Below are 27135 nucleotides of genomic sequence, written 5' to 3'. Positions count from 1 at the left end.
ATCAAAAACTAAATATTGGGAGAAGAAATTGATGGAATAGATGGGGAGAAAGTGTCCTTTCAAGTTACCCTGAGGAGTTTTACTGTCTTTGTACTATTGTTTATACAAACTATTTATAATTTAACTTTCTTTTTACCTTTTAAAATATTGGTTTTTGTTACATGCTGCTGGTTTTGATAGGCTTATTTATTCCCAAATTAATGGGCTTAAATGTATTTAAAAGTGGTTAATGACCCCCCAAAAAGTAGGTTAGGACAAAAAAGAAGTGAAATAAAGATCACTTGTACGTCCCAAAACGTTACCTGAAGAGATTAAACTGCCATTGCTTGCCATGATGAACTGACTTTTTGCCTCCAGTGTCACCATTTTGGAGACCCTTGGTGTTCCTGTCTCAGTCAAATCCATTGCGATGTCATCTAAACTCCTGGCTGAAGGAATTTTTGCCTAAGAGGTACGACAGCGAAACAGAATTCACTCAACTACACCTATTTCAAATTAATAAAGCAATTAAGTTACTATGGAGTAAGTCTGTCAACACGGAGGACAAGTTAGAATTTTTACATGCTCAAGTGACACTTCAGAAGGAAATAAAGTAAGACTTAAGTTTTCTATGGAAAATGTTTAAATACGCATGAATCTCCCTCCTGGTATAGTTCAACTATTAACTTCAAAATGTCACCTGTGAATATGTACACACATGCCAAAAAGTTGGCATGTCTTATAACTTTTAAATCAGGTTATATTATACTGCTCCCCTTTTAAGAGTAAGAAAAATTAAAACAGCAGTCGGAAAGTTTAAAAACCCAAAACTCAAAGAACAAAACCCATATGCTTGTATCTTTTCTGAGAAAATTTAACTTCTGAACAGAAAGCAAATGAGGGAGGGAAGTCTGTTCCTATAGAAGTGCTCTTGTTACTTACTTTGCTTTGCTTCCGGTCCAAGTAAAACTGATGCTGACTAATTGCCATTACCCAGATGGACTTGATGAGAGAAGGGTTTGCATACCACGTTTGCACAAAGAGGCCACTTTGCCCAAAGGTTCTTCTTGACACAGAAATCCTGAAAGATTAAGGAAAGCTTTTGATGTATTCATCTCTAGTCCCAGCACAACACACAACATATCCAGTGAGGACTGTTATCACGAAGTATCTTCCTAATTGTTTCTCTGCTGCCACGCTCTGATGCCGACAGGGGCCAAGCTTCTTATTTTCTCCTTTTTTTTTTTTTTTTAGATTTTATTTATTTACTCATGAGAGACACAGAGATGGAGGCAGAGACATAGGCAGAGGGAGAAGCAGGCTCCCTGTAGGCAGCCTGATGGAGGACTCGATCCCAGGACCTCGGGATCATGACCTGAGCCAAAGGCAGATGCTCGACCACTGAGCCACCCAGGTGCCCCTCATCTCCTCCTTTTATGAAAAAACCAGTTGCACCTGGATAATCTCTTTTTTTTTGTAAAACTAGCATGTTCTAAAAAGGCACCCACATAAAAGCGATAAGAGCTCCTCAAATTAGGGGTGGTAGTAAAAACATTTACTCAAAAACCACAGGACATGTGACCATCACAATAGATCTGGAATCAATGTGATAATATTTCAAAGAGAAAACAACCAAAAGGGCAGGATCACCACCTTCCTGAAGGTAAAAGAGCATCTCAGATCTAGGTAGACTTGTGCAGCTCTGACAGTATCAGAGGATGAACATGATAGTGTCTACAGATAATGCAAGTCTGAAGGCAGTCCAGTGTACTTCTTATGCACCAGATAAAAAGAGGGGAGCAGGTCAGAAGAAGAGAGGGTAAATGGAGAAGGAAGTGGGGGCGAGCAGGCAGACGCTGTGGGGAAGGAAGGAGAAGAGTACGAATGTTCTTTGTAGGAATTTGGCTTATCTCTTGGCCATCTCTTTGTTACAGCTGTTTCCCTCATCCCTCTGATCTCCAAACATCCATAAATGTACCTGAAAGGCAAACACTGAGGACTGATAATGAATTCCTCTGAATAGCTCGGAGAGCCTACAATCCTGACTTCAGTCCGTGTTGATAACATGGCAACTGTTGTTTTAAAAGTGACCAGGGGGGCGCCTGGGTGGCTCAGTCAGCTAAGCATCTGCCTTCAGCTCAGGTCATGATCCTCAAGGGTGGGAGCCCCACATTGGGCTCCCTGCGGAGTGGGGAGTCTGCTTCTCCCTCTCCCCCTGCCCCACCCCCCCAACTCATGCACTTCTTTCTCTCTCAAATAAATAAAATCTTAAAAAAAAAAAATAATGTGACCAGGAATACCAAATTAAAATATGAGCAAAGGATTTGAACAGATATTTCTCTAGAGAAAATATGCAAGTGGCCAAGGAGCACATGAAAAGATGCTTAGCCATCATTAGTCATGAGGGAAATGCAAGTCAAAACCAAAAATGGGCTATCGTGTACACCAGGATGGCTATTTAAAAAGCAACCAAAACACAACTAAAAATAACAAGTGTTAGGAAAGAGGTGGAGAAAATGGAACCAAACACATTGCTCGTGGGAATGCAAAATGGTGGAGCTAAGGGGAAAAACTGTGACAGTACCTCAAAAGGTTAAAGCGTTAACATTGGACCTGGCAATTCTCCTCCCAGGTACATCCAGGAGAAATGAAAATGTGTCTGCACAAAGACTCGCACATGAATGTTCCTAGCAGCAATGTTATGCGGATAGTCTCCAGGACCATACACAGAAAAGGCCGTTATCCTCACCTCCGTGGATCGTGAACTTCAACAGCGAATTTTTTCTCACGGAAGTATAAGTTCTCCAGCTGTTTCCATTGGAATAACTAAGAAATTAAGAAAACAGAAAAGACGCACAGCTTTAATCAATGCTAATTTTTGTGAAATCTAGAACTCTGCTCAATCATCAAATAATCAAGAAGGTATACTCTGAAGCAAAGCACGAATATGTGATGCAGTCTTTTTATGAATCGACAACCTGAAACCATTCCATTCCTTTCTCTGACAGTAACCTTCACCTCACTAGTAACTCTTCCCTGAACGATAAAACCAGGCAAGTGTGGGGAACATGCACACTATTTTTCCTCTGACTCAACTAAATAAATAGTGAGGAAATCCTCACAGATTCCAGTAAGCACATGCTTTCTGATCAAAGATGTTGACTTCACATTTAAGTGGAAAGATATTCAAAGGGATGTTTCAGTAGAACCACAGATGAAATTTCAAAAGAATGCAAAGTGAAAGTAAAATGGAACCCCAAGCAGGAGTGATTCTCTGTGATGCCAGTTTCCCGCCTACAGGAGTTTCCTGAAACGCGACAGAACCCAAGCGCCAGGAGTTGGAGCAGAGGTGGGGGTGCAGGTAAATGTAGGGTTGCCCTCTTGGTTTCTGAGCTAGGGCCTCCCGTTTTTGTAAATAGAGCCTCCTTCTCTATTCCTGCGGCTGACATTCTAATGCTGCACTCGGTGTCATTTGCCGATGGGTTGGGAGAAAGGGAACTTATAAGCAACATTTGAAAATCAAAGAATTTGTGAAAGGTGCCCCATTCATGAGAAGGAGTGCCCTGCTGTATTTTCTGGGCTCACTCCCAGCCCCCTTGCACCGGCCTGAGCCTCAGCTTTTCCTCTCAACTTGGACTTTCCCAGTGCAACCTGTCCCACTACTGATGATTATTAGACTTTGGCTGGAGTTTGAAATTATGCTCAGAGAATCTTAGGGGAGGATTTTGCCTAACTGCAAAGCACCAGCAGCAGAACCATCTCCTAAAGCACAGGCACCAAGACTTTTCACGACCACGGGAACCTCATGTAAAGGAACAGCATGAACTTCAAGTTCCTATGCACACGTCACTAGGAGACAAAAGCATTCAGGCTGGACCCCCAATCCCAAACACAGTAAGAGAACACGCAGCCAGTGCAGCTACAACGATCACCCGGTTGGAGAGAGTTATTAGTGAGGCTGAAAGCTACATACCCATTTCCTAAAATGTCCGAAGGCTGGACGTTTTCATTTCTTTTAATCCAGGAGTTCCAAAAGTGGGACAGAAATGTGAGGGAAAACCCCAAGGTTGGCTCTACCTCCCTGCTCCCAGACAGTAGCTCCGGTGAGTTCTGAGCGGAGTTTCATGAGACATCTAGGTGTAACTCAATTTCACAAACAGAGCCTCCCACGGCTGACACGCTACTGACATCAGCAACTCCAGCGAGTGACACCTCCCCAGTTCCACTCCTTCCTCTGATCGGGGACATAGAGGGCAAAGTGCTCACTGGCCGATCTTCCCAGAAGGGAGACACATTCTTTTAACTGGGGTGTAGCGTGGATCCCGATGATACCTCCTGGGGAGTAAGCTGCTTTGAATCCAGGCACAAATTTCTCGGGAGGCTGTCTCAGGGAGATATTTCCACTCCGGGTTTACTCACCCTGGGCATGAACAGGTTCTACAGGAAGAGCCACAATGCAGCTCAGCTGTGTTTTTCTTTGCGTCCATTCCCACACACATAAAAACCAGGGCTGGACTTGAAACATGATCTCTGAAAGCCACCACCTCCCCCTCTTATCACTTACAAATGTGAAATACTAGCGCTTTTGCCTCCATTCAGCGAGTCCCTGCATTGAGAACAAACATGCTCCCTGCAAGCGAAAACCCTACTTAAAGGGTGAAGGGCTTCAGTTGATTTAAAGAATTTGAAATAATTAGATAGCAACTGGTTTGCATAAGAAGTTAATGATATGAGACCGAGTCTTCAAGTCTAAAAGGCAAAAAGCCGTTTCTCTACCTGCAATCTTAAAAGTTTATGGAAAATGTGATTTCATATGTGTGCCTATAATAGCATAAGTGAACTGGAATGACACAGACTTACTTCGTGGTGGCCGTTGCCACTAGAGTGGGGATGGGAGAGTGTACCAGGGGTTTGCATTCCTGTTGTATCAACTGTCTTTTTTGGGGGGTGGGGGTAAGTTGCTTAATTTTTCTGAGTCTCAGTTTTCTCATCTGTAAAAAAGGAGCAATGCCTGCTTCCGAGGGTTTTGGGAAGGGTTCAGTGAGGTTACGTTTGTGAAGCACCTAGCCCAGTGTCTGAATTAGAATAAACATTCAGTAAGTGATAAAGCTAGTTGTAACTGTTATGAAGGCCTCTCAGTCCAATTCCCTAATTTTATCATGTCTTTGTGAGGATGGAAGACAGTCACATAATAGCAGAAACAGAAGAAGAAACAGCTGCCTGGATCCCACATCTGTCTTTCCACTGATGAGACCCAGAAACTTGAGTTTTTCTGTTGACACATCAGGTTTCTGATTCTATGAGTTTCAGCTTCTGTAAAAACTGCTGTATTTCTGTTGATTTCATCGGTGGTTTCCTGATACACCCTCTGGCTAGGAAATCTGTTCACTGTTCCTGTATCGTGGAGGTCACAGAGGAGGAGGGAGGGGCGGGTCAAGGGCACGCCCACAGAAAGACGCAGGGCAGCAAGCTCCCTCCTGCCTGGGGTACCCAGAAAAGGAACGTGCCCTGGCATGTGCAAAAATGCTGAGGAGTATGCACCTGCCACAGGCAAGGGGAGACCTCCCAGGGGAAAAAGAGAATAAGGGAAAGCCTTGGACAGAAAGAATCAAACTGCCTTTTGAATCTTAACAATTCAAAATTAGATGTCACCCAAAAGTATAACACCAGGCAAGGATGGGAAAAGCATGATCAGAAGCTCTTTTTTTTTTTTTTTAATAGCACTGTAATATAGGTTAATCATTTAACTGCAAGTTCACCTGGAAATGACTAAATTTGGGATAGTCTCCGCTGTAGTGTATGACTGTACATCAAACAATGACTCATATTGGGTGATCCCCTGTTGTAACTTGAAGCAAAACCAAATCACTATATTACTGATCTATTTCTTTTTCCATTTTTTAAAAAAGTTATACTTGATGAATATACTGTTAGTATGCATGATTAAGCTGGGGATATGTTTTGCCTTCTGGAGTCCCACAAAGACAGAATTCTGCAGGCTTGTGGGCTTTTAGAAAGCCAAACTGACCATCTTCTATCCAGCCATCCTTCTATCCACCAAATGCTTATGTGCCTGAAAGTCTGCCCAACAACCCTACGGGGAGTTACTACTTAGAGCCTCATTTTGTAAGACAGACAACTGAGGCTCAGAGAGATTTACATAAATTGTCCAAGGTCACAAACCTAAATGGGAGGAGATCTGTTAGTCACATTCAGGCATAACCAGGCTCCCAAAACCCCAGTGCCTAAGCAAAACACACCATCCTGCCTCTACTATCTGGGAAGAGGACTCACTGGACATTGGTTATGTTAACAAAAACGGAGTAATTCTCAGATCAACCTCATGGGGAAAAAAAATAACCCAGAATTATGACAGCCATTGGCAGAAGAGGGCTCAGGGACCCTCAAATGTCACTCACACTAGTGGTTCTCAACCAGTGATGATTTCCTCCGTACTCTCATCCACAACCCTTGGGCCATTTGGTGATATCTGGAGACATTTGTGGGTATCACACTGCAGGGATGGGTGCTACAAGCATCTGCTGGGTAGAAGCCAGGGACACTGCTGAATATCATGCCATACTCAGGACAAAATTATCTGGCTCCAAATGTCAACAGTGCAGAGACTGACAAAGCCTGACTCAGAGGATAATTTTTGGTGATACACCTATGCTTTGATAGGTAGAGTGTGTTGATGTAGAAGATGAAATGTTTCCTCTAAAATAACGAACACTGGGGTCCTATTTTTCTCAGTTAGGTAACCCCTTTAGGAAGAAATGGCTGTTCAGATTTTCTAAATGCAACTGTTATCCACTAGAGGCCATGCTAATAGTGTCAGGTGTGCTGAACAAAAATTTTATAACATACCCAAATGGGACACACCCAGGTAGCAAAAATTACATTTTGAGGTGTGATAGCATAACCTTCCAACAAGGAGTACAATATTCTGAGTATTTTAGAAAAAGTTTAGATAAAGAAGCTTTGGGCATCAGGAATGCCTAGTATAAAATTCTGATTGTCCAACAGGATTGCAATCTCCCCAGATTCCTGTGGCCGAATCTCTAACCTCCCAGGGCTGACCTAATGACTTCCCATCAATATGGGCAATAGAGTGCTCACCCAATGTGTATGAGGTAACCCCACTGCTCAGGGGCACCTGCATGGCCCTTTTGGACATTACAACTGGCGTCTTTTCTCATAGCTTGGTAACTAAGCCCAGTTATTAAATATTTCAATAAAACCCTAACTTTGGATATAATTCTGTCTTTCCAGATGGGTGGTCAGATCCTTAAGGACAGGGACTTGGTTTTTTTCCTTAAACAGAATAAAGAATTTAAAGTACTAGCTCAGGGTCCTTGTAAACAGCATGGGCTCAATACATTTTTTTGTTGTTGCTGTTAAAATAACCCCCAAACTGGGTACACTGTACTCTCTACTCTCTTGTTCGAAATTTATTCCCTAAGGATGAGTGCATTAAAACCAAACCAATCTTTAGTCGTAAGTACAAAGCAAAGAACCTTTTACTGTTTTTTTTTTTTTTTTTGCACCTTCCTAGAACATTTTTTTCACAATGCAAAAACCAATTTATTAGTTGGTTTTCTCAGCATTTGGATGAGTCAATCCTTTAAAAGCGCTATCTTTCATTTCTCTGTGCCAACAATTCAGCCATTTGGTAAATGCCTAGAAATAAAAACTAACAGATTAAATAATGAAATTGAATGGTTTTGCCTGTACAGCAGCCACTTCCTCTTCTTCAAACATCATCTTCTGTTTCTATAGAGAAAACCCTCAGCCTTTAAGCTCTAGCTACAATGATCCCCTCTCAGTTTTATGATGAGCCTACCTCCGTCCCATCAGCATACGCTCTTCTCCGACGAGAAGGTGCCAACCCATTCTGCATGGCCAGATTCCTTCTCACCCTTCAGGATCCAGCTTAAATGTCACCTTTCTCAATGGCCTTCCATGAACCCACTGAGTGTTCCACACTCATCACATTATTGCTCCTCCATTTTGTTTCCATCAGAAGCTATTCAAAATTTGTCATCATGTTTTATTTCTCTGCTCACTCATTAGTTTCTCACTAACCATCCCCCTGAAAGACTTCAGAGGAAATAAACACAATGTGGCAGAAACTACTTATCACCCTCAGGATCTTTTTTCCCTCCTTCTTTTAGTAACAGAACACTCTGAGTTATGGCTTTGCCCATGGCCACCCACCTAAAGACTACCCTTCCCAGCCTCCCTTGCAATTAGATTTTATGACTAATCAGGCTGTTTGCCTTGAATTCTTTCCATCTGCTTGCCAGTTGTGAAATGGAAATGGAGACTCACCAATGCCCAACCGATTCTTTGAGAGCTCCCTATCTTAGAAGAACTGCTTAAAATCCTGTGATTAGCTTACAGGAAGGGAAGAAAAACAAATCTATGGTGTTCTATAGATTAGAATAAGATGTGAAGGAAAAAAAAGTATCTACTCGGTAAAAGAATTCACTAACCCACTGGATCCTCACAATGATCTTTGAGGTAGATAAGGCAGACAGAATTGTTGGAATTTGAAAGTTGAGGAAATAAAGACCCAGAAACACTGAGTGACAGCTCCAGGTCAGCCAACCGGTAAGTAGGAGTGCAGGACTGGTTCTTATTTCAAACCCATGCTGTAGGATTTGAGCTCTCCTCCCAGCGACTCTGCAGAAGGCTTTAACAATCAGATTGATTATTGGTGTGGCTGGAGCTTAATTATACACTTTACAAACAGGATGGACCGGTCTCTAGTTGACATTCTGTAACTCCATTCTTTTGTTTCACACCATACTTTATTATGTACTGACGTAGAAAGTGTGACTGGACAGCAAATGTTCCTTCTTCTCCTGCAGCTAAGTGCATCCAGAATTTAAGCAGTGTTAGAAGGAGCATCCCTATCCAGCTCCCTGGTAATGTGGCAGCAGGGGGGAAAAACTGGAGTGGTGAGAAATGTCAAGATGGCTGGCTTAGAAAAGTAAGCAAGCAGCTGAGTTTAAATGAAATGGACCCCTTATTTTTAGGACAAAGAAACAGGAAGACTTTTGTCCTTGTGACTTAATTCATTTGGCTCTAGGCATTTGGGAATTCCAAGAAAAATCAGTTAACAGAAGTTAAGAACCCTTTCCCCACCCTGAAATGCCCCCGGGTGATGATGCAAATCACAAGACTTTGTTAGCAGTTATAATGCACAAAGATACTAATCTTGAAAGATATTTTATCCCACTAAGGTCTGAGGATGACATTTTGGCTGGCATGCCTTTTTTATTTTTATTTTTATTTATTTATTTATTTTTTTGGCATGCCTTTTTTATTTCGCTCATCTGACAGAGTCTGGTTTTCCCAGGTCAAATAATTTGCTGGGGGGGAGGTACAAATCAGTCATGACATATATCAATACTTCACTTAGCCAATGACCCACCCTACCTCTTTGTGAAGAAATGTCATTTTTCCTTGAAATACTGAACAAACAACAAAAACCTATTAGGAACACAAGCTTGCTTTTTTTTTTTAATGTAAAATTTCACTGTTTTTAAGTTCCATTGTCCTACAATTTGAAATTAAGTTGAGTTCTGGTATGTTTTCACATTCCATAAGAGTTTGCAATGACACATTTTATGCATAAAGGGAGAATTAAAAAGAAAAAAAACCTTCCTGTGATCTCAATTTTTAATACTCTGAATTTTTGTGGTTTGTTACTCAGAATTTTAAATTTCTTTTAATTTGCATCATGCCTTAGGGCATCATGGTTAATAAACTGGCACAGAGTGCTTATAAGAGTCTATGAAAACATGATATCTGAGTGTCAACTCTTAGACTGCTAAGGCTACGAGTCTAGCAATGTTGGGCTCTTCTCTAACCCTGAGGATTTCTCATACCTTTTTAAATTGTCTTTATCTGTCACTACCAATGAACAACAACCAGTTGCGGAGTGATAACTGTGTAACAGGCACGGTGGTGAATATAATCTCATGTAATTCTTGCAAATACCCTGCGCCATTGGTGGCATTACCATGGTGCAGATAAATAAACTGAGTTTAAAGAGAGATGAAACAACATGCCCAAGGTCACACAGCAAATGGACACCAAGGACAGGCTTTGGGTTGCTTCCCGAATTCTTGCTCTCCATCATTATACTACATAGCCTGGAAACAACTCGGCAAAAGCCTTATGGCCAAAATACACGAAGAGCACTTGCTGGATGCTATGGCAGGTACAACCAACACAGTTCCTCACATTCATAGGCTCCAACTAATAGACAGTACATGGAAAGGACCGAAAGCTCCAACTTGTGGGTCTCGGACCAACCTTTTTTCAAAATAGCCTTTGGTATTAGTCTCTCTTATTATTGGCAAATCTTCCTCTTCTGGCCTGTTTTTAAGCCACATAATTATAACCCAGTAAGCAGTTCAAGAGGCTCAGCATCTCCAAGGCCTCCCATTCCAGCCTTTGTTTCAGAGTTTGCCAATCTGACCTTCAATCCTGCTCGGCCACTGGTAACTTGTTGAGTACATAAACCATGCAAACAGCTGAAGCATGATTCTCCTTTTTACAAGTTAATGCTCACAGCCCTTTAAATTATGGCTTCTTTCATTTGTACCAACTGGGCCAGGGCAGTGACTTGTAGAACATCCTCCCTCCAATTAAACCCGTAGGTTGTTTGGCCATGGAAAAATAAACAATGGAAGCAAAATCCATTGTTGTATTTTAAAGAAGGAGGAGGAAGTAAACAGTGGTACAGCGTGAACACCTGCAAAAATAAGCAAGAAAGAGAAGACAAGGCAGGGATAACACAAGATGGCCTGTTTTATGGTCCTATTTGAATTGAATAAGGCACGTCTTGAAAATGAAAGGGAAAACTCTGTCAATCAAAAAAAAGAGTGTCTTCTGATCCTTGTCTAAACTCTGGGATGAACAAGCAAGCCTGATTGTGATCAGTGTCAAACAATATTGACCAATTCCTATGAAACTGTGAATGTAAAGAAAGGGCTGTGAGTCATGAGCAATGGCGAGGAAATTAGTTGCAGTATATACTGCGCAGATTCTGATTCACCATTATTTTGGGAGAAAGCCTGGTCGTTTTTAGCAAGTACATTTATATTCTGCAGGATTCTCAATTTCATGAAGCCATGATAGCTAAGAGATGACTTGTGAGTCGATTTAAGTTATTACATGCGAGATTCAGCAAAACCAGTGAGACTCCTAAATGTTATTTCTTAAAGTAAAATGTGGGGGAGAAATAAATTACCAAAAATATTAATATAAGTTGAGGTCTACCTCAAGAAAACATGATAAGCAGCAATTTTGTTTTATTAAATAGATAAACTAGAGAATAGTTATATGCCTTGACTGGGATTCATTATGTTCCTTCCCCCTGCCATGGACCCCCATTATGGTTAACAACCATAATGTCATCTAAGCGAATCAGTTAAATGAATTCTGTGTTTCCACATAATGGATACTGGGCAGCTAGAGTGAAAAGAGATGTGTTTATAAAGTAATCTGGAGAAATAGGATATGGTATGATATAGTGCACACAGAAAGATTTCTCTCTCTGAAAAGCCTAGGATAGACACTGACAAAGATTCAATGAACCAGTATCATTCTCTTGACAGTGATTATCGAGGGGAAGGGATGGGGATTGCATAAGGACTTCCTGCCCTAACTGATATGTTTCTGTTTCTTTGTTTTTACATTGGCTATGTATAACTTTTGGTTAAAAAAAAACTATAAAGAAAAAGGATTTTGAAAAAAAATTGTATGCCCATCATTTCTAACATTATTTACTAGAAATTAGGCAAATTTTCAAGTATGAACAACATTATTCATATTCCTCCTGGAAATTAAGTAAGTAGACCTTACTTCAAATGATTTTGGTCACAGGGCTTAGAAAGACACAATATTATTATATGATTACTACATGTGGTCTTACTGTCTCACACACAGATGGATATTAGTTGTGAAATGATGTTTCATCATTCTTAATAATAATTTCCAGGGGAATCTGGTGCCTTAGCTGGGTAAACATCTGCCTTTGGCTTAGGTCATGGTCCAGAGGTCCCTGGTTTGAGCTCTGCATGGGGCTCCCTGCTCAGTGGAGAGCCTGCTTCTCCCTCTCCCTTGGCTCCTCCCCCCACTTGTGCTCTCTCTCACTTTCTCGTTCACTCTGTCTCAAATAAATAAATAAATAAAATCTTAAAAAGAAATAATTTCCAATAAGAAGCCTCAATGCCCAGCTAGCCTGCCTCTAGGACGATAGGATTGCCATTGGAAGAGGGCGAGCGCTGGGCCACCCCTTTGTGTTGCCTGTGTCAGCTTCACAATCATAAAATGAGGAGAAAAGATGAACTTAATTATTTTAACTCAAAGAAAGATTGTGAGCATTGATAGAAGCTGGGAAAAACACACAGAAGATGAAGAACACTGTGGTATGATTACAAGGGCCACTTTATGATGAATATGGCTATTTTTCTAATAGACATTAAAGCATAAGACAGATGGAAATGATAGGAGTTATTCAAGGCTGCGATGTCGGGGTGTGATAACACATGGTCTGCTATTATAGGTCATTGTTTCACTGCCATGACTCCCGGCGATGGCAGCAGAGCACAGGGAGGGTGGCAAAAACCAACCAGGGCAGCCTGCATAAGCCATTGTGTCATTATAAGACACAGCAGGCCAGTGCAAGCGGGTGGCTATGTGGACTCATCCATTCTCATATGGGTGAAAATGTATTATATGTCTGTGTTTGGATCAAGAGAAAGAGCTTCACAGCCAAAGTTCAAATTGAAAATAACGTAATTTATTAGCTCTGGAAAACCCAAACCTGATAGAGTGTGACCTTTAACAAACAGCCCATAACTTATTCTTCTCTTGAAAAAGCAGACATGTTTAGTGTGGAAAATTGTGAACCAAAGATAAGTGAAAACAGCAGCAATAGTAAAAAGGTCAGTCATAACTGTATTACTGAGCCGGAACAGGCACCAAAGATCCTGGTTTATGTCTTCACAATTCATCCACCTGTGTATCCATCCAGTGTCAGTAAGCATATGTTTGCAAATGTATGTACGTATATATGCAATTTATATATAAATATATTTTAACATTATACATAATTATGTATATAAATAAATATTTCATGCCTATATAACATATATAAAATTTGGAAAACAAATGTCATCATCTTTTTCATATGATGTTAAAATAGAAATATAATTGTATGCATTTATTTTATTTTTTATTTTTTAAAAATATTGTTATTTATTTATTTGACACAGAGAGAGAGAGAGAGAGAGAGAGAGAGAGCGCACAAGTAGGCAGAGCAGCAGGGAGAGGGAGAGAGAGAAGCAGGGGCTCCACTGAGCAGAGAGCGCAACATGGGGCTGGATCCCAGGACCCTGGGATCATGACCTGAGGTGAAGGCAGACACTTAACTGACTGAGCCACCCAGGTGCCCCAAATTGTATGCATCTATAAATGAAGTTAGGATCCACATCCTTAGAGTTAAATCTTTGTGCAAAACTTTATTTCCTTAGAATAAATGATCAGATGTGGAATTGCTGTGTAAAGGGTACATAAATTATTTGTAAAAAGTATTTTTCACTTGACCTGAGCCTTCTCCGAACCTATGGCTTCACCAGTCAAAGTTACTTGTCTGAGACTATTTGGTGCCCATTAAAGTAATGTTGCCAAATCCAGAATACCTCAAGTTCTCCAAAATGTCTAAAATGATTCACACTTACTTTCCGAGGTTTTACTTTATCTTGCAAATCATACTGGCCGATTCCTTTATAGCTGATTCCAAGCCACCAAGGAAGTCCTTGTTTATCCTGGAAGACAGAAAGCATGAGAACCAAGTCCTAACTGTTTAACAAATATCAGCAAGTGAAAATAAAGCTATCTTGGTAAACAAAACATTACTTAAAAACCTAACTTGTTATTAAAATGCCTTCAAATAAGATCTGAAAGTTAAAAAACAGACCAATACCATTAATGCCATAAAAAAGAATGAACCATTACTGCCTTTTTTTTTTTTTTTTAACCATTACTGTCTTGACTAAACAGTTGGAGAGAAGAAGTAAAAAGTAAAATTAATCCCCAGTATAAAGCCAGTTATCCATTGGGGGAAAAAAAAAGAAAGAAAGAAGAAAAAAACTCTCTATTCTTTTGATTAATAACCAGCTATAATAGAGAAGTTTCCAAAGAATTACAAAGATGAGAAAAGTGACTCCAAATCTGAGGTTTATAATCCATTTAACAATGAACATGGGAATACTGAAAAGCTCTTTTAGAGAACTGTATGATTCAATGGCAGGATGTTTGAATCATCACTTTGAGGTACATATTTAGGCTTAAACATATGCAAATAAACTAAGAATCATGAAAAGCTAAAGTTGAATTGGTACATACTTTCAATACAAGGTGTCCTTATTATGTAAGTATTTATTATTTAGCCCCCCCATTCTGAATTGTAAATACTATCATAACTTGAAAAGTCACTCCAGATTAATCAATGGTAACATTATTCCTTTCAAACAAGACTCCCTTCTTTTTTTTTTTTTTTTTTTTCAAGACTCCCTTCTTAATGGTGCTTTATCCTTTACTATCTCAAAATATTTCTTAATCAATCTCTCTCTGCTTGAAAATACTTCACAAATATGGAGCATACCAATTGAAAATTGGTATTGTAAATCCTGCAAAAATTTGAGAATTTTATGAAGCTCTTAAAATGACAGTGGCAAGTGTATGATTCTCATATAAAGGCACTGTCAAGTGAGTACTTCATAGCATTAGACAGGTGAACAATTGGGGAAGAGAAATAGCAGCAAAAACAAGTAAAAGGAACAGATGTACCAAAAGAGAGTAATTTGTGTATGTTAGGATTAATAGCTGTTTTGGGAAAACATCTGAATGTAACAAGTATTTTTCAAAAATAACAAACTTGCTAATTTGCTACAAATAACAAGATATAATCAGGCCTTTATTTTTTTTTAAGAAAATCAATCATATTTTAAATGTTGAAAATTATAGAGACAATTTGCATACATATAATATTAATTTATGTAATTTCAGAAGTTGCTGCCACTCACTAACTCATAAACTAAGATGGGCATTATGAAAGTTTTGTTATGCAAAAGTATTTACCTTTACAGCATAATAATGGACTCCATACGTGGGTAGAGCTTCTACTATTTTCATATACCTATGAAAAATGAATATATATTACAATCTCTTAATAAATTAGAGGACCGTTTTGGGAAAAGTGAGGTATAGAAACATAATTTGTGGGGTACCTGGGTAGTTCAGTTAAGTGCCTGATTCTTGATTTCAGCTTAGGTCATGATCTCAGGATCCTGAGATCCAGCCTGTATAGGGCTCTGTGCTCAGCAGGGAGTCTCTGCCTAAGATTCTCTCTCCCTCTCCCTTTGCCCTTCCACCCCACTCATGCACTCTTTCTCTCAAATAAATAAATAAGTCTTAAAAAAAAAAAGAAAAAGAAGAGAAATGCAATTTGTATCTACTTTTCTCATTACTACATGGCTAATGTCTTTGACTAGAGTAGAAATAGAATACTCCATTCTTACCCAAATGTTAGGAAGTTGCTAACAAAACTTCAATTTCAGAAAGCTACAAGAAACGTCTTTTTCTACACATTAAGATTTCTATGGCTTAAAAACATACTGTACTGTATCATCAACCCAAATTAGAAGTATTTTTTTTTAAACTAAATACTTAATGATACAAAGCAATGAGAATCAACTTTGGGTCATGCTCATAACAAGTAAAAAATCAAGCAATTGTGGAGCGTCTGGCTGGCTCAGTCAGTAGAGCACATAGTTCTTGATCTTGAGTTGTGAGCTGGAACTCCATGTTGGGTGTAGAAATTACATATATACATATGTACATAAATAGTTAAAAAAAATAAAGTGGTTCCATTACTGATTGTGGTAAATTCTTTGAAACGTATACTTAACTCTTAAGTCTAAATTCTAAGAAACAGGTACCAAAAAAGGATGAATTTTATTTATATCAATCTCATTTTAAAATATATGCCCCTCAAAATAAAAATTAAGACAATGATTTCTCCATCTACTCCATTTACTAATTCTAAGTCAACAAGTATTTATTGTGTATTTCTAAGGTTTTATGGTGTGAAATAGTGTATAACTTCCCCTCTGCTCACAAAGAATTGAGATTCCTCTCTAGCATGAGTGAACTTTTTAATGACATTTTGAATATCAGTTGCTCTGGGGTTTGTAATCAATAATTTGATGCTTTTTAAAAAAGCAAATGACCTATATGTAGATGAATATAAGAGGTTAGGTAAATGTCCCAACAGCAAGCAGCAAGTACCCTGCACCACCAAGGTTCTAACAAAGTGAGTTGGATTCCCTAGTCTAGAGTCTTAACCACCAAGTTAGTCTCTTATTTGGAACCACAACAGTAATAATCAAGGGAAGTAAAAGGCCTCTGCATCTAAACAAGGATACTTCATAACATGCTCATTAGCCTTACCTAACATCCTTCAGGGATGTTACCACCCACTACCCTCCCAAAAAATAGTCAGTTAAAATGTCAAGGATTTAACTTCAGAATTGCCCATTTTTTATTTCTGCCTTAAAGACCACAGAAGGTGTGTTGTGATAAAAAGGAGATTAGTGCAAGATGTAGAGGTGTGAGGGAAATCTATACACTAACCAGGGGAAAGGCCATGTCTAAGTCCTTATTTCAGTTCTCACATGCTTTAAGCTATACTCAGCAGGTATTTAAGAACATCTTTGGCTGTAAGAGTCATTCTACAATTACTAAAGCAATGATGCTATATTAATTTTTATAATTTTAAAATTACAAAATTATAAATGTAGTTCTTATAATTTTAAAAATTTAATGTAGCTTGTGAACTACTGTTAATAAATAGAAGGTGGGGGGCCTCGGTGGCTCAGTTGGTTAAGCCTGTGACGCTTGGTTTCAGCTCAGGACATGATTTCAGGGCCCTGGGATTGAGTCCCACAACAGGGCTCCTCGCTAATTTTAATAAATCTTAAAAAAATATATAAATAAATGGATGGTAACTCTGTAAGTCTAAAATGCAGAAATATATCGCTCTGGTCTGTTCTTGGCAGCAAGAAGACACAGATTATTTAACACCAACACTGTATGCTCCACTCAAAGTAGAGGCACAAACCAGGCAACCAAAGATGACCTCCAGATAGGTTTTGTTTGGCTTGCATTGTAACAACATTTTCTTAAAATTACTTTGCAGTGCTTAAAATTGGATTTTAAAAATCAGAATTTCCAGCTTTTCTTAGAAAATATCAGATCTTACAGCTTTAGGCTTGATTTCTGAAGCAGAATCACCTTGCCTCTACCCAGGGCAATAGATCTCCAGTTTACCTCAGTCCCCATCATTCCCTATTGCCCTATACCTGGCCTAGATTTCTCAGTTTTGCAACCTGCCTAGCACTGGCAGGTATCTGAATTGATGACATCAACTATGGAATGACCCAAGGCATTTTATAATTCATAGCAAGGCAATTCTAACCAAATGAGAGATGATATATACACAAACCACACAACAGAAGACATTAAAATTCTATGTAAGCAAAAGAAAAGACAGATACTTACTGAACCACAGCTTGACCTCGAGTCAGACCTTTGATTTTCAAATAATGCTCAATTACCCTGTCCTCACTGTAAAACAAGGAAATGAGAAATATGGCAGTGTACAATTAAATGAGGTACAGACTCAATTTCAAGATGCTCAGGTGGCTTGTTGAGAAACTTGAGAAAAAAGGCCTTTACCAACTTGTTTGAAAGACAGAAGCTTGGCCGACTTTCTTTTCTGTAGGACATGGATTCCTGAACCTCAGATATTTGACTCCCTCATCATGATTTGCTATTTGTATTTTATATGATATATGACATATATTGATATTTTTAAAAGATTTATTGGAAATGGAGAAATAATATCAGTTTGTCAAATGAAAAACAAGTATTTTGTTTTCTGTAACTGAATGAGATATAATAGGTGCTAAATAGTGTTATCAAATGTTAATTAGTGAGCCTTGCTAGAGAAATTAAAAGGCTTAAAAAAAGAGATCAGCAAGTGTTCGGTATTAAAGACATTTTCCTTAAACTATCCACAAGTCTGAGTCTGGTGTATAATCCAAAATGCTGTTCTTTTGTCACTCGCTACCTGGGGACACACTGCTTTCGGAGAAAACCCTTCATACTGGCCCAGCATAAAACTTGTTAACTGGAGGGGCACCTGGCTGGCTCAGTTGGTAGAACATGCGATGCTTGATTTTGGGCTTGTGAGTTAGAGCCCCAAGTTTGGGGTAGAGATTCCTCAGTAAAAAGTTAAAAGAACTTGTTGACTAGAAAGGCAACTCACTCAGCGACTGTACCCTACTTTCAGACAGCTGTTGTATCTCAAGTATAACCCAGAAGGGTAAATGTTTTTATCTCTACACAACCAGTAATCAGTGGTAAATGGTCTTTGTTTGTTTTTTCTTAAGAAACTATCACTTAGCAATAATTTGTTTAGAAGATTCCAGACTCAGGAAGAAATGCAGTCTCAGGACTCACTTTCACTCTTTCTGCACATTTCATCTTCCCTATAAAACTATTCATGTTGGATATTTACTTTGTAATCTGTTTTTCAGTGGAAAGGAAAACTACCTTCAGGATTCAGAGCCATAAATCAAGGAAGCTATGTAACTAAGTCAAAGGGAGAAAAATACTTTTCTAGGAAAAATACTGTATGGAAAATGGGTACTATGGATTCATTAAAATATAAACAAATAGAATGACTTAAAATATACAACAATTTTTGGCTATGGAAGAAACCAATGATCAGTCAGGTCATTTCTGGCCATTAACAAAACCTCTATCCAAGGAAGTCTGTATTTTATAGCATGTATACTGCACTCCACTAGATTAAAGCCACATTCCACAGTGGCAGTACATGTATTGAGCATTATGTTCACTTAAAAGCACACTCTAGGGATCCCTGGGTGGCGCAGCGGTTTGATGCCTGCCTTTGGCCCAGGGCACAATCCTGGAGACCCGGGATCGAATCCAACGTCAGGCTTCCAGTGCATGGAGCCTGCTTCTCCCTCTGCCTGTGTCTCTGCTTCTCTCTCTCTCTCTCTCTCTGTGTGTGTGTGTGACTATCATAAATAAATAAATAAAATAAAATGTGCTGTTTAAAAAAATAATAATTAAAAAAAAAAAGCACACTCTACAGACCTTTTACGTATGTGAATGAGAAGGCACGCAGCCACTCTTCACAAATGACTATAGTCTTAGTACGATGATCTCCAGTAAGCTTTGACAAGACCCTTTCATGGAAAGGTCCAAGGTCTACTCACAGTCACTCTGATGCATGTGATGGGCAATTTAATATTATCTTCACTTATATTTCTTTTAATTTCTTGAAAAGCATGCACTTCTCAATGGAGGCTATGATAACAGGGTTATCTGTTGTCTTGCTTTGGCTTACCAGTAAGCAAGGGATGGATGCTCCTGGAGCGTTTTGGTTGGAAAGGCTGGTAGAGTCTTTAAATCTTTTCTGGCATTTTCATCACTGAAAAGAAGAGTAATACAGTAATGTCAGCCACCATTACCTAAAATATCATGCAAGCCAATCACAAGAGGAAATCTGATAAATAACTACAGTACACTGGGCTCTATCAAAATGTTGTCAGGACACACATATGGCTATGGATTCAATTAGAGATAGCTGCCAACTGAACCCCTCGAAGTCATTTGATATTTTGAAGTTTTTAGAAATATTTACATAATTAAAATAACAGTATTCAGTTACCATAATCCCATTTTCCTTACCCTCCTGCTAAACTTGCAGCCATTTTCATCGGATATTTCCTATGTGTATATATATTCTATTACATAATTATGGATACTCCATTTTCACACAGCATTCTTCAAATTTTGTTATAAACCTTCTCTATGCTCCTTTAGCATCCTCATAATGACCTTTAGCAGCTATATAATATTGTTGGAATATTGGTTATCATAAAACCACTTGTAGTATCACCAATTTTTCATAATAGATATCAATTCAATAAAAAAGTTTATAAAGGGGTGCCTGGGTGGCTCAGTTGGTTAAGCCTCTGCCTTCAGCTCAGGTCATGATCCCAGGGTCCTAAGATTAAGCCCCATGTGAGGCTCCCTGCTCAGCCAAGAGTCTGCTTCTTTCTCTCCCTCCGCCTCTCCCTGCTGCTTGTGTGCATGCACATTCTCTCTCTTAAAAAAATAAGATATTTTTTAAAAAAAAGATTTTATTTATTTATTCATGAGAGACACAGAGAGGCATAGGGAGAGGGAGAAGCAGGCTCCCCACAGGGAACCTGATGCGGGACTTGATCCCAGATCCCAGAATCACGCCCTGAGCCCAAGGCAGATGCTCAGCTGCTGAGCCACCCAGGCATCCCAAAAATAAAATCTTTTTTAAAAAGTGTATATACATAGACCTTTCTATGACTTCTTTCTTATTTCCTTACTACTCTCTGAAATAAAACAGATCAATTTGGCCATCTGTAAAAATCACTTGAATAGAAGATGTCTGAAAACATGTTTCTAATGAAACCCAAGTTATTGTTCAAATAGCATTAAGTAAACTAAAAATGTACCTTGTGTAAGGTTGGCTATTATCACATTATAAAATGGTAAAATCCTAGTTATCAAAAGAGAACGGTATGGGGGCTCCTGGCTGGCTCAGTCAGTAGAATATATGACTCTTGATCTTGGGATTGTGAGTTTGATCCCCACATTGGGTGTATAGAGGTTACTTAAGGAAAATTTTAAAAAGAAAAGAGAGGGGTGTAACAGAACTTAACAGAAGGAAGAACAGGTAATATGACCCAGTCACAGCTTCCTACATAGTATGAGAGAAAATAGTCTCAAAAACTGCCCCCAGTATTTAAGGAGGTAGTCTATGAGAAAACAGACATGACTTTCTGGTCCATTAGAGCCTAGGATAAGTATATAAAGAGCTACTCAAAATCCTGACCAAACCGGTGTCCATCAAACTTTCTATTGCTTCATATCTTTACCTGACCTATCCTTTGTTGAGTGTCAGGCACCATGCGACATACTTTATTTTTTAAAGATTTATTTATTTATTTGGGAGAGAGAGAGAGCATGGGGCAGAGGGAGGGACAGAGAGAAAGGGAAAGAGAGAATCTCAAGCAGACTCCATGCTGAGCATGAAGCCTGACTTGAGGCTCCATCTCATGACCCTGAGATCATGACCTGAGCTGAAATCAAGAGTTGGACACTTAACCAACTGAGCCACTCAGGAGCCCCCATGCAACACACTTTTTAGGTATTATTTACCTGATATAAGTCTCATCACAACTCTTTCCATGTGGAAGGTACTATTATTACATATGCTTTATAGGCAAGAGAGGTTTCCAGAGGCTAAGACACTTGCTCAAAGTCTCACAGCCACTATGTAGTGAAGCTAAAAGGCAAACCCAGTCTGCTTGGCTTTAAAGGATAAGACCATAACCTGATTCCCAACAGACTCTCAGAGCAATGTCCCAAAGAGCCAACATGCACATTCTCATCTTTGGCAAGGCAGAGCTCCCCTTCATCCTTACCTGCTAGTTACAAATGAAAACACTGCACCAATTAGTTTCAAGAGCCGTCATTTATGCATTTTCACATTAGCTTTCCTGGGGTTTACCCCAGTGTTCACATTGAAAGAGATGAACCCTCCAACTGCAGAACCAAACACTCAATCTAAGGTGAATATCCTCCCAAAACATTCATTCAGCACTCACAGATCAATTGTTACAGATTAATCTGGGAAACCAAGCATGGCCTGTAGACAGGTTTTATCTGACCCACATCGTATTGCGTGTATTAGAAGCTGCTCACTCCTGTCACCAGATCAGGGTTGGTGTAAGTGGTTCTCCTTTAACATTTACAGCGGTTTATTTAGTATTTGGTTTTACCATCATGTTTCCTGACCATGCTACAGGGCAACCAAGTGAACCCACTGAGCAAACTGTACATATACTTATGGTCTTTCAGTAAGAACAGAGAGAGTTGAGTGTCACCTAGCTTAGAGACACTATGATTTGTACCTGTCAACATTATATTTCAGAATGAAGGTTGTGGCCCTTTCTAAAGGGGAAAGACCCAGCTTTAAAAATTACTACAGGAAATAAAAAGTCACTTGGCTCATGTTCTTACATAAGGATAAATCTCTCTATTCATTTGAAATCTAAGCAGTATGGCTTAACCACATTGACAATCTTGGAAAACAGGTTTGGGCTTCCTGAAAACCAAAATACACCACAATCCAATTTATTCATATTAAAGGTCATCTGTCAACTCCCAGTAATGATATTTATTTTTCTTAAATAATTTCTTTCATGCTCTGTCCTTCAAATCTCATTTCCTTTTCAAAGATGTTGGCTTGTGAGTTTTTTATGAAGGGCAAATACATGTACATATTCTAAAATGAGAGGCTAAGGACAACACCTTTTGTTATTAATCATCACCACCAATTACATATGGATTGTCATCTTCTGGGTCCATGTGAACTATAGGCTATGTTCCAAGAACTCAGCCCAGCACTCAGTTACCTCTTTGGATTGTAGTTAATTTTGTGGTGTTCTTTTAGCAAGTATGTATTAGTATATACTGCACACCTAGTATGTAAAAAAGAGAGAGGGAAGGGAGAGAAGTAAGAGAGGGATTTTATCTACCACTCTATTCAATAAACTTGTGGCTGAGAATAAATGGGAAGTTATTACGGCCCTTTAAGAAGGTTTTAGGTCCTGTGACCTCAAAGCACCAGCATCTCACAACACTGAAATTTTTCTAGCATTTAAGCATTCGATACATGTTTGCTAAACCCCAGCAACTTACATGTAGTGCCTCACTAAAGAAACAGCTATGAAAAAAAAAAAAAAAAGAAACAGCTATGTGTTTCAGCAGAAGAAAAAATACTCCCTGTGCGGAATTTATTGAAAAATAAACCCTGGTCTTTGATATGTCATCTTTTCAAGGAATTTCTTTTCTTTTCTTTTCTTTTCTTTTTTTTTTAAGATTTATTAATTTATCTTAGCGAAGTGGGGAGGGGCAGAGGCAGAGGGAGAAAGTATTTCACTCAGATTCCCTGTGAGCTCAGAGCCTGACATGGGGCTCAATCCCAGGACCCTGAGATCATGATCTGAGCTGAAATCAACAGCTGGCCACCCACCCACTGAGCCACCCAGGCACCCTTCAAAGAACTGTCAAGAGTAATTTTAACTATACAATGTTCCCCCCTTATCCAGGGAGATATGTTCCCAGACCCCCAGTGGATATCTGAAACCATAGATAGTACCAAATCCTATACACTATGTTTTTTTCCTATATAAAAATACCCATGATAAAATTTAATTTGTAAATTAGGCATAATAAGAGACTAAAAGCAATAATAATAAAATAGAACAAATAAAAAATGCACTGTAATAAAGGTTATGTAAAATTTTAAAATATTGCCTCCACCAAGAAACAAACAAAACAAAAATAAAAACGGAAACACTATGCAAGCCATATAAAACATACCGGAGACCATCACTATCACTTTGCAATTTGTGATATAAGCTATTAGTACAGAATGGATAGGGAGATGCCTTCTGAGCTCCTCAATTTGGTTTCCAGTTTTAAAAAAATGTATTAACAGAGCAAATTATCACTAGAGCAACAATAAAAGAGATACATAAGTGATTCTGACAAACGTAGAATCTGGACCATCCCAAGTGATTATACTCTCAGGAAAGAACAAAGCCTTATTTCTTTGTATTAGTAAAGGTTCCTGTTGTCCTTTCACATTTAGTCATTTGTGCTGTTGCAAAAATGTCTTTTCTTTGTGAATATAACATCACTTTCCCGTAAAACCCCATTTAATAGTCCATTTCTAACAAGCCACCACAGATATTGAGATAATTGAGCTGTGGACATTAGCTATAAACATTAAAAGAGAGAGTCCCAGAAAGACCCGAAGATGGCTGAGACAGGCAACCTAGCAGAAAAATGGGTTAAACTTTTCAATAAACAGTGCACAGAAGTAGAAATCTGATGACTGACAGAATCAAGTGTTCAGCTTCACAAGGACTCAGGGAAACACAAATTAAACCCTCAGGGAACCACCACTACGTATCAGACTGCCAAACTTAAAACTCTGACAATACCTAGTCTACTTTAGGATGTAGGGCAGCAGATACTCCCATCCATTGCTAGGGGGAATGTTAATTGGTATGATCATTTTGGAAATTTGCATACCCTATACACAGAAATCCTATCTTAGGTATGTCCCTAGAGACATTTACACAAAAGAATAAGTTTTATAGCAGCATTGTTCACAAGAAACAAATAAGACAGGGTTGGAATGGGGGGCGGGTACAATTAAATGGTTTGATGTGTATTAAGGAGGGCATTTTTTTAAAAAAGATTATTTATTTGAGACAGAGAGAGAGAGAGAAACAAGCAGAGAGAGAAGCAGGCTCCATGCAGGGAGCCTGACGTGGGACTCGATCCCGGGTCTCCAGGATCACGCCCCGGGCGGAAGGCAGCGCTAAACCGCTAGGCCACTGGGGCTGCCCTAAGGAGGGCACTTGTGATGAGCATTGGGTATTATATGTAAGTGATGAATCACTAAATTTTCCTCCTAAAATCAATATTACGTTATATGTTAACTGGGATCCCTGGGTGGCGCAGCGGTTTGGCGCCTGCCTTTGGCCCAGGGCGCGATCCTAGAGACCTGGGATCGAATCCCACATCGGGCTCCTGGTGCATGGAGCCTGCTTCTCCCTCTGCCTCTCTCTCTCTCTGTGACTATCATAAAAAATTAAAAAAAAAAAGATATATATATGTTAACCAACTAGAATTTAAATAAAAATTTGAAACAAATAAAGCCCAAGACAAATAAAGGATACAACCCAAATATCTCCTAACAATAGGAATGATAGAATTGCAGTGTATTCAAACAATGGAATATCACACAGCAAAGAAAATACACTATAGCTTCACACAATATGATGAAATTCGCAAATAGTAAGCAAAGAAGCAAGACCCAAAATAATGTATACCTCACAATCTTATGTTCCTTTTTTTTTTTTTCAATCTTATGTTCTAAAATAAGCAAAATAGGGGCACCCGGGTGGCTCAGTAGGTTTAGTGTCTGCCTTTGGCTTGGCTCATGATCTCTGGGTCCTGGGATTAAGCCCCACACTGGGTTCCCTGCTCAGTGAGGAGTCTGCTTCCCTTATGCCCCTCCTCCCCGTTTGGGGTGCTCTCTCTCTCAAATAAATAAAATCTTAAAAAATAAAATAAGCAAAATGAAACTAGAGATTCATATTTAGGTGATAAAAGTAGAAAGCAAAACAAGGAAATATAGTACCATAGAGTCAGAGTACCTTCGGGGAAAGAGGATTTTACTGAAGGGGGGGAAGAGCACAGTCCACAGCAGGGTGGGGTGGGGTCCTGCCTGGCGACATTCCTCCGTGGGTGTAGGTATGTAGCTGTGCATTCTCTGATTTGTTCTTTAAACCAAACATATATGTTTTATGCATTCTTCTGTGTGATATACTCCCCATCAGAAATGAAATCAAATGTGGCTAGTGGGTGGAAGTAAGGTGTGTAGAGGAAGGCTGCTCATTGCGCTCTAGAGGGGAAGAGCTGCATCTCTAAAGCAAGAGGTTATAACTTACTAACCAAAAAGTGAACGCACGACGGTGTTACAAACACTGGTGCATTATTCTAAGGTTAATCCTGATCATTTTCAGAGTTTAGGACCAAGGATTTCACGTCTGAGTGGATTGACAGTAGATGAGTGCTTCTTTGTTCACCCTCTGAAGAACTTAGCCCCGGAATTTGCAGGGGAGCCTGAGGCCACGAGGATCCCCTGAGCTTGCAGAGGCAGCCAGGTCTGGCTTCAGCACAGATGGGCCCCTCCCAGCCAGCAGGCAGGCAGGCAGGCAGACAGGCAGACAGACAGGCAGACAGCGCAGGGCAGGAGGCTGGGTGTATATGAATCAGGAGCAACCTCAGAATCCAGAGGGAGGTGAGCAGTCCTGGATGGAGACGTCTCTGCCTTTCCCCAGCACTAAATGCACTCACCCTGATGCATTTAGTGCTGACCCTAATGGCAATGGAAGTGTTATTTTAAAGATGCACTTGACCAGAATCGCCAAGAGGGGCAGATTTCTCCAGCTTCTGGCTAGAGTGAATACCCATAAATCTACAAGACTTGCTACATCTTGGTAACTAAATCAGGAACTAACTTTTCTTCATCTCTCAGCAGGAAATCATCTGTCACATTGAAGAACATGCTTGTGCTTCACCTGATGATCTGGGGAGAACCCCTCCATTAGGTATTCCAGATTCCTATTCTGACAGCTTTTTAAAAGGATGCAACCCATGACCCACCATTTTGCCCTGCAACTACTTTCCAGGCGATGATTCCCTCTGGCATTCTCAGGCCCCCTTTTTTGGGCTGTTGTTTTTCTTCACTGACCTCAGAAGCCCTGGAGGAATGTGCCAACCTCACTCATTTTTGAGAAAGCCACATGGTTGGCAAAACGGAGGCCACCCTTTGTGTGTGCGGGAGCACTTGTGTGGAAACAGCCACCCCCAGCAAATGTGTGCACCTGTTTGTGGCTAATTGGGAACATGCTCACAGTGACAACCAGCCACCTGCCATTCTGAGGCTGGAGCACAGGCAATTAGCAAACTGTGGGTGCCAGTGCTTCCCAGAGCAGACCAATCACTGAGGTCCCTTGATGATGGTAGCTGCGTATGCCTGGTGTGGGGGCATCCCTAGGTTTCTAGGACACTTTGAAAAAAAAGCCCAACCCCCAAACTTCCCTTTTCTTTTCGAGGCTAAAGCTCTTTCTTACCTGAAATCCAAAGCAAAAGTGCCTAAAAGGCACATGTTAAAAGTAATGACCCAATAGAAATGTTTGTGGAAACCTTATTACACAAAGAAATAAACTAAGCTATTTAAAAAGTAACTTAGGACTGCTGGGGTCTTTTTACCCATATATAACTCAGAACCCATTTTCTTTCTTTTTTTTTCTTTAAGATTTTATTTATTTAATCATGAGAGACACAGAA

General features: G+C 39.6%; 1 protein-coding gene across 4 annotated transcripts in view; it reads right to left on the bottom strand.

The window, feature by feature from the left end:
- The window catches only part of FRMD4B (FERM domain containing 4B), a 322368-nt gene that overhangs the window by 22255 nt on the left and 272978 nt on the right, over nucleotides 1-27135 (bottom strand). For all 4 annotated transcript variants that reach the window (XM_038565874.1, XM_038565871.1, XM_038565872.1 and 1 more), the window contains 7 exons: nucleotides 19502-19585; nucleotides 17623-17688; nucleotides 15142-15199; nucleotides 13740-13826; nucleotides 2729-2805; nucleotides 922-1060; nucleotides 303-444 (listed from right to left, as the gene is read on the bottom strand). In XM_038565874.1, the coding sequence (XP_038421802.1) occupies nucleotides 303-444; nucleotides 922-1060; nucleotides 2729-2805; nucleotides 13740-13826; nucleotides 15142-15199; nucleotides 17623-17688; nucleotides 19502-19585 (653 nt within the window). The remainder of the gene's footprint in view (nucleotides 1-302; nucleotides 445-921; nucleotides 1061-2728; nucleotides 2806-13739; nucleotides 13827-15141; nucleotides 15200-17622; nucleotides 17689-19501; nucleotides 19586-27135) is intronic.

The sequence above is a fragment of the Canis lupus genome, chromosome 20 (genome assembly GCF_011100685.1).
Source record: "Canis lupus familiaris isolate Mischka breed German Shepherd chromosome 20, alternate assembly UU_Cfam_GSD_1.0, whole genome shotgun sequence".
NCBI lineage: Eukaryota > Metazoa > Chordata > Mammalia > Carnivora > Canidae > Canis > Canis lupus.
Note: the sequence above shows the minus strand (reverse complement) of the source record. Positions and strands in the feature narration are given on the sequence as shown.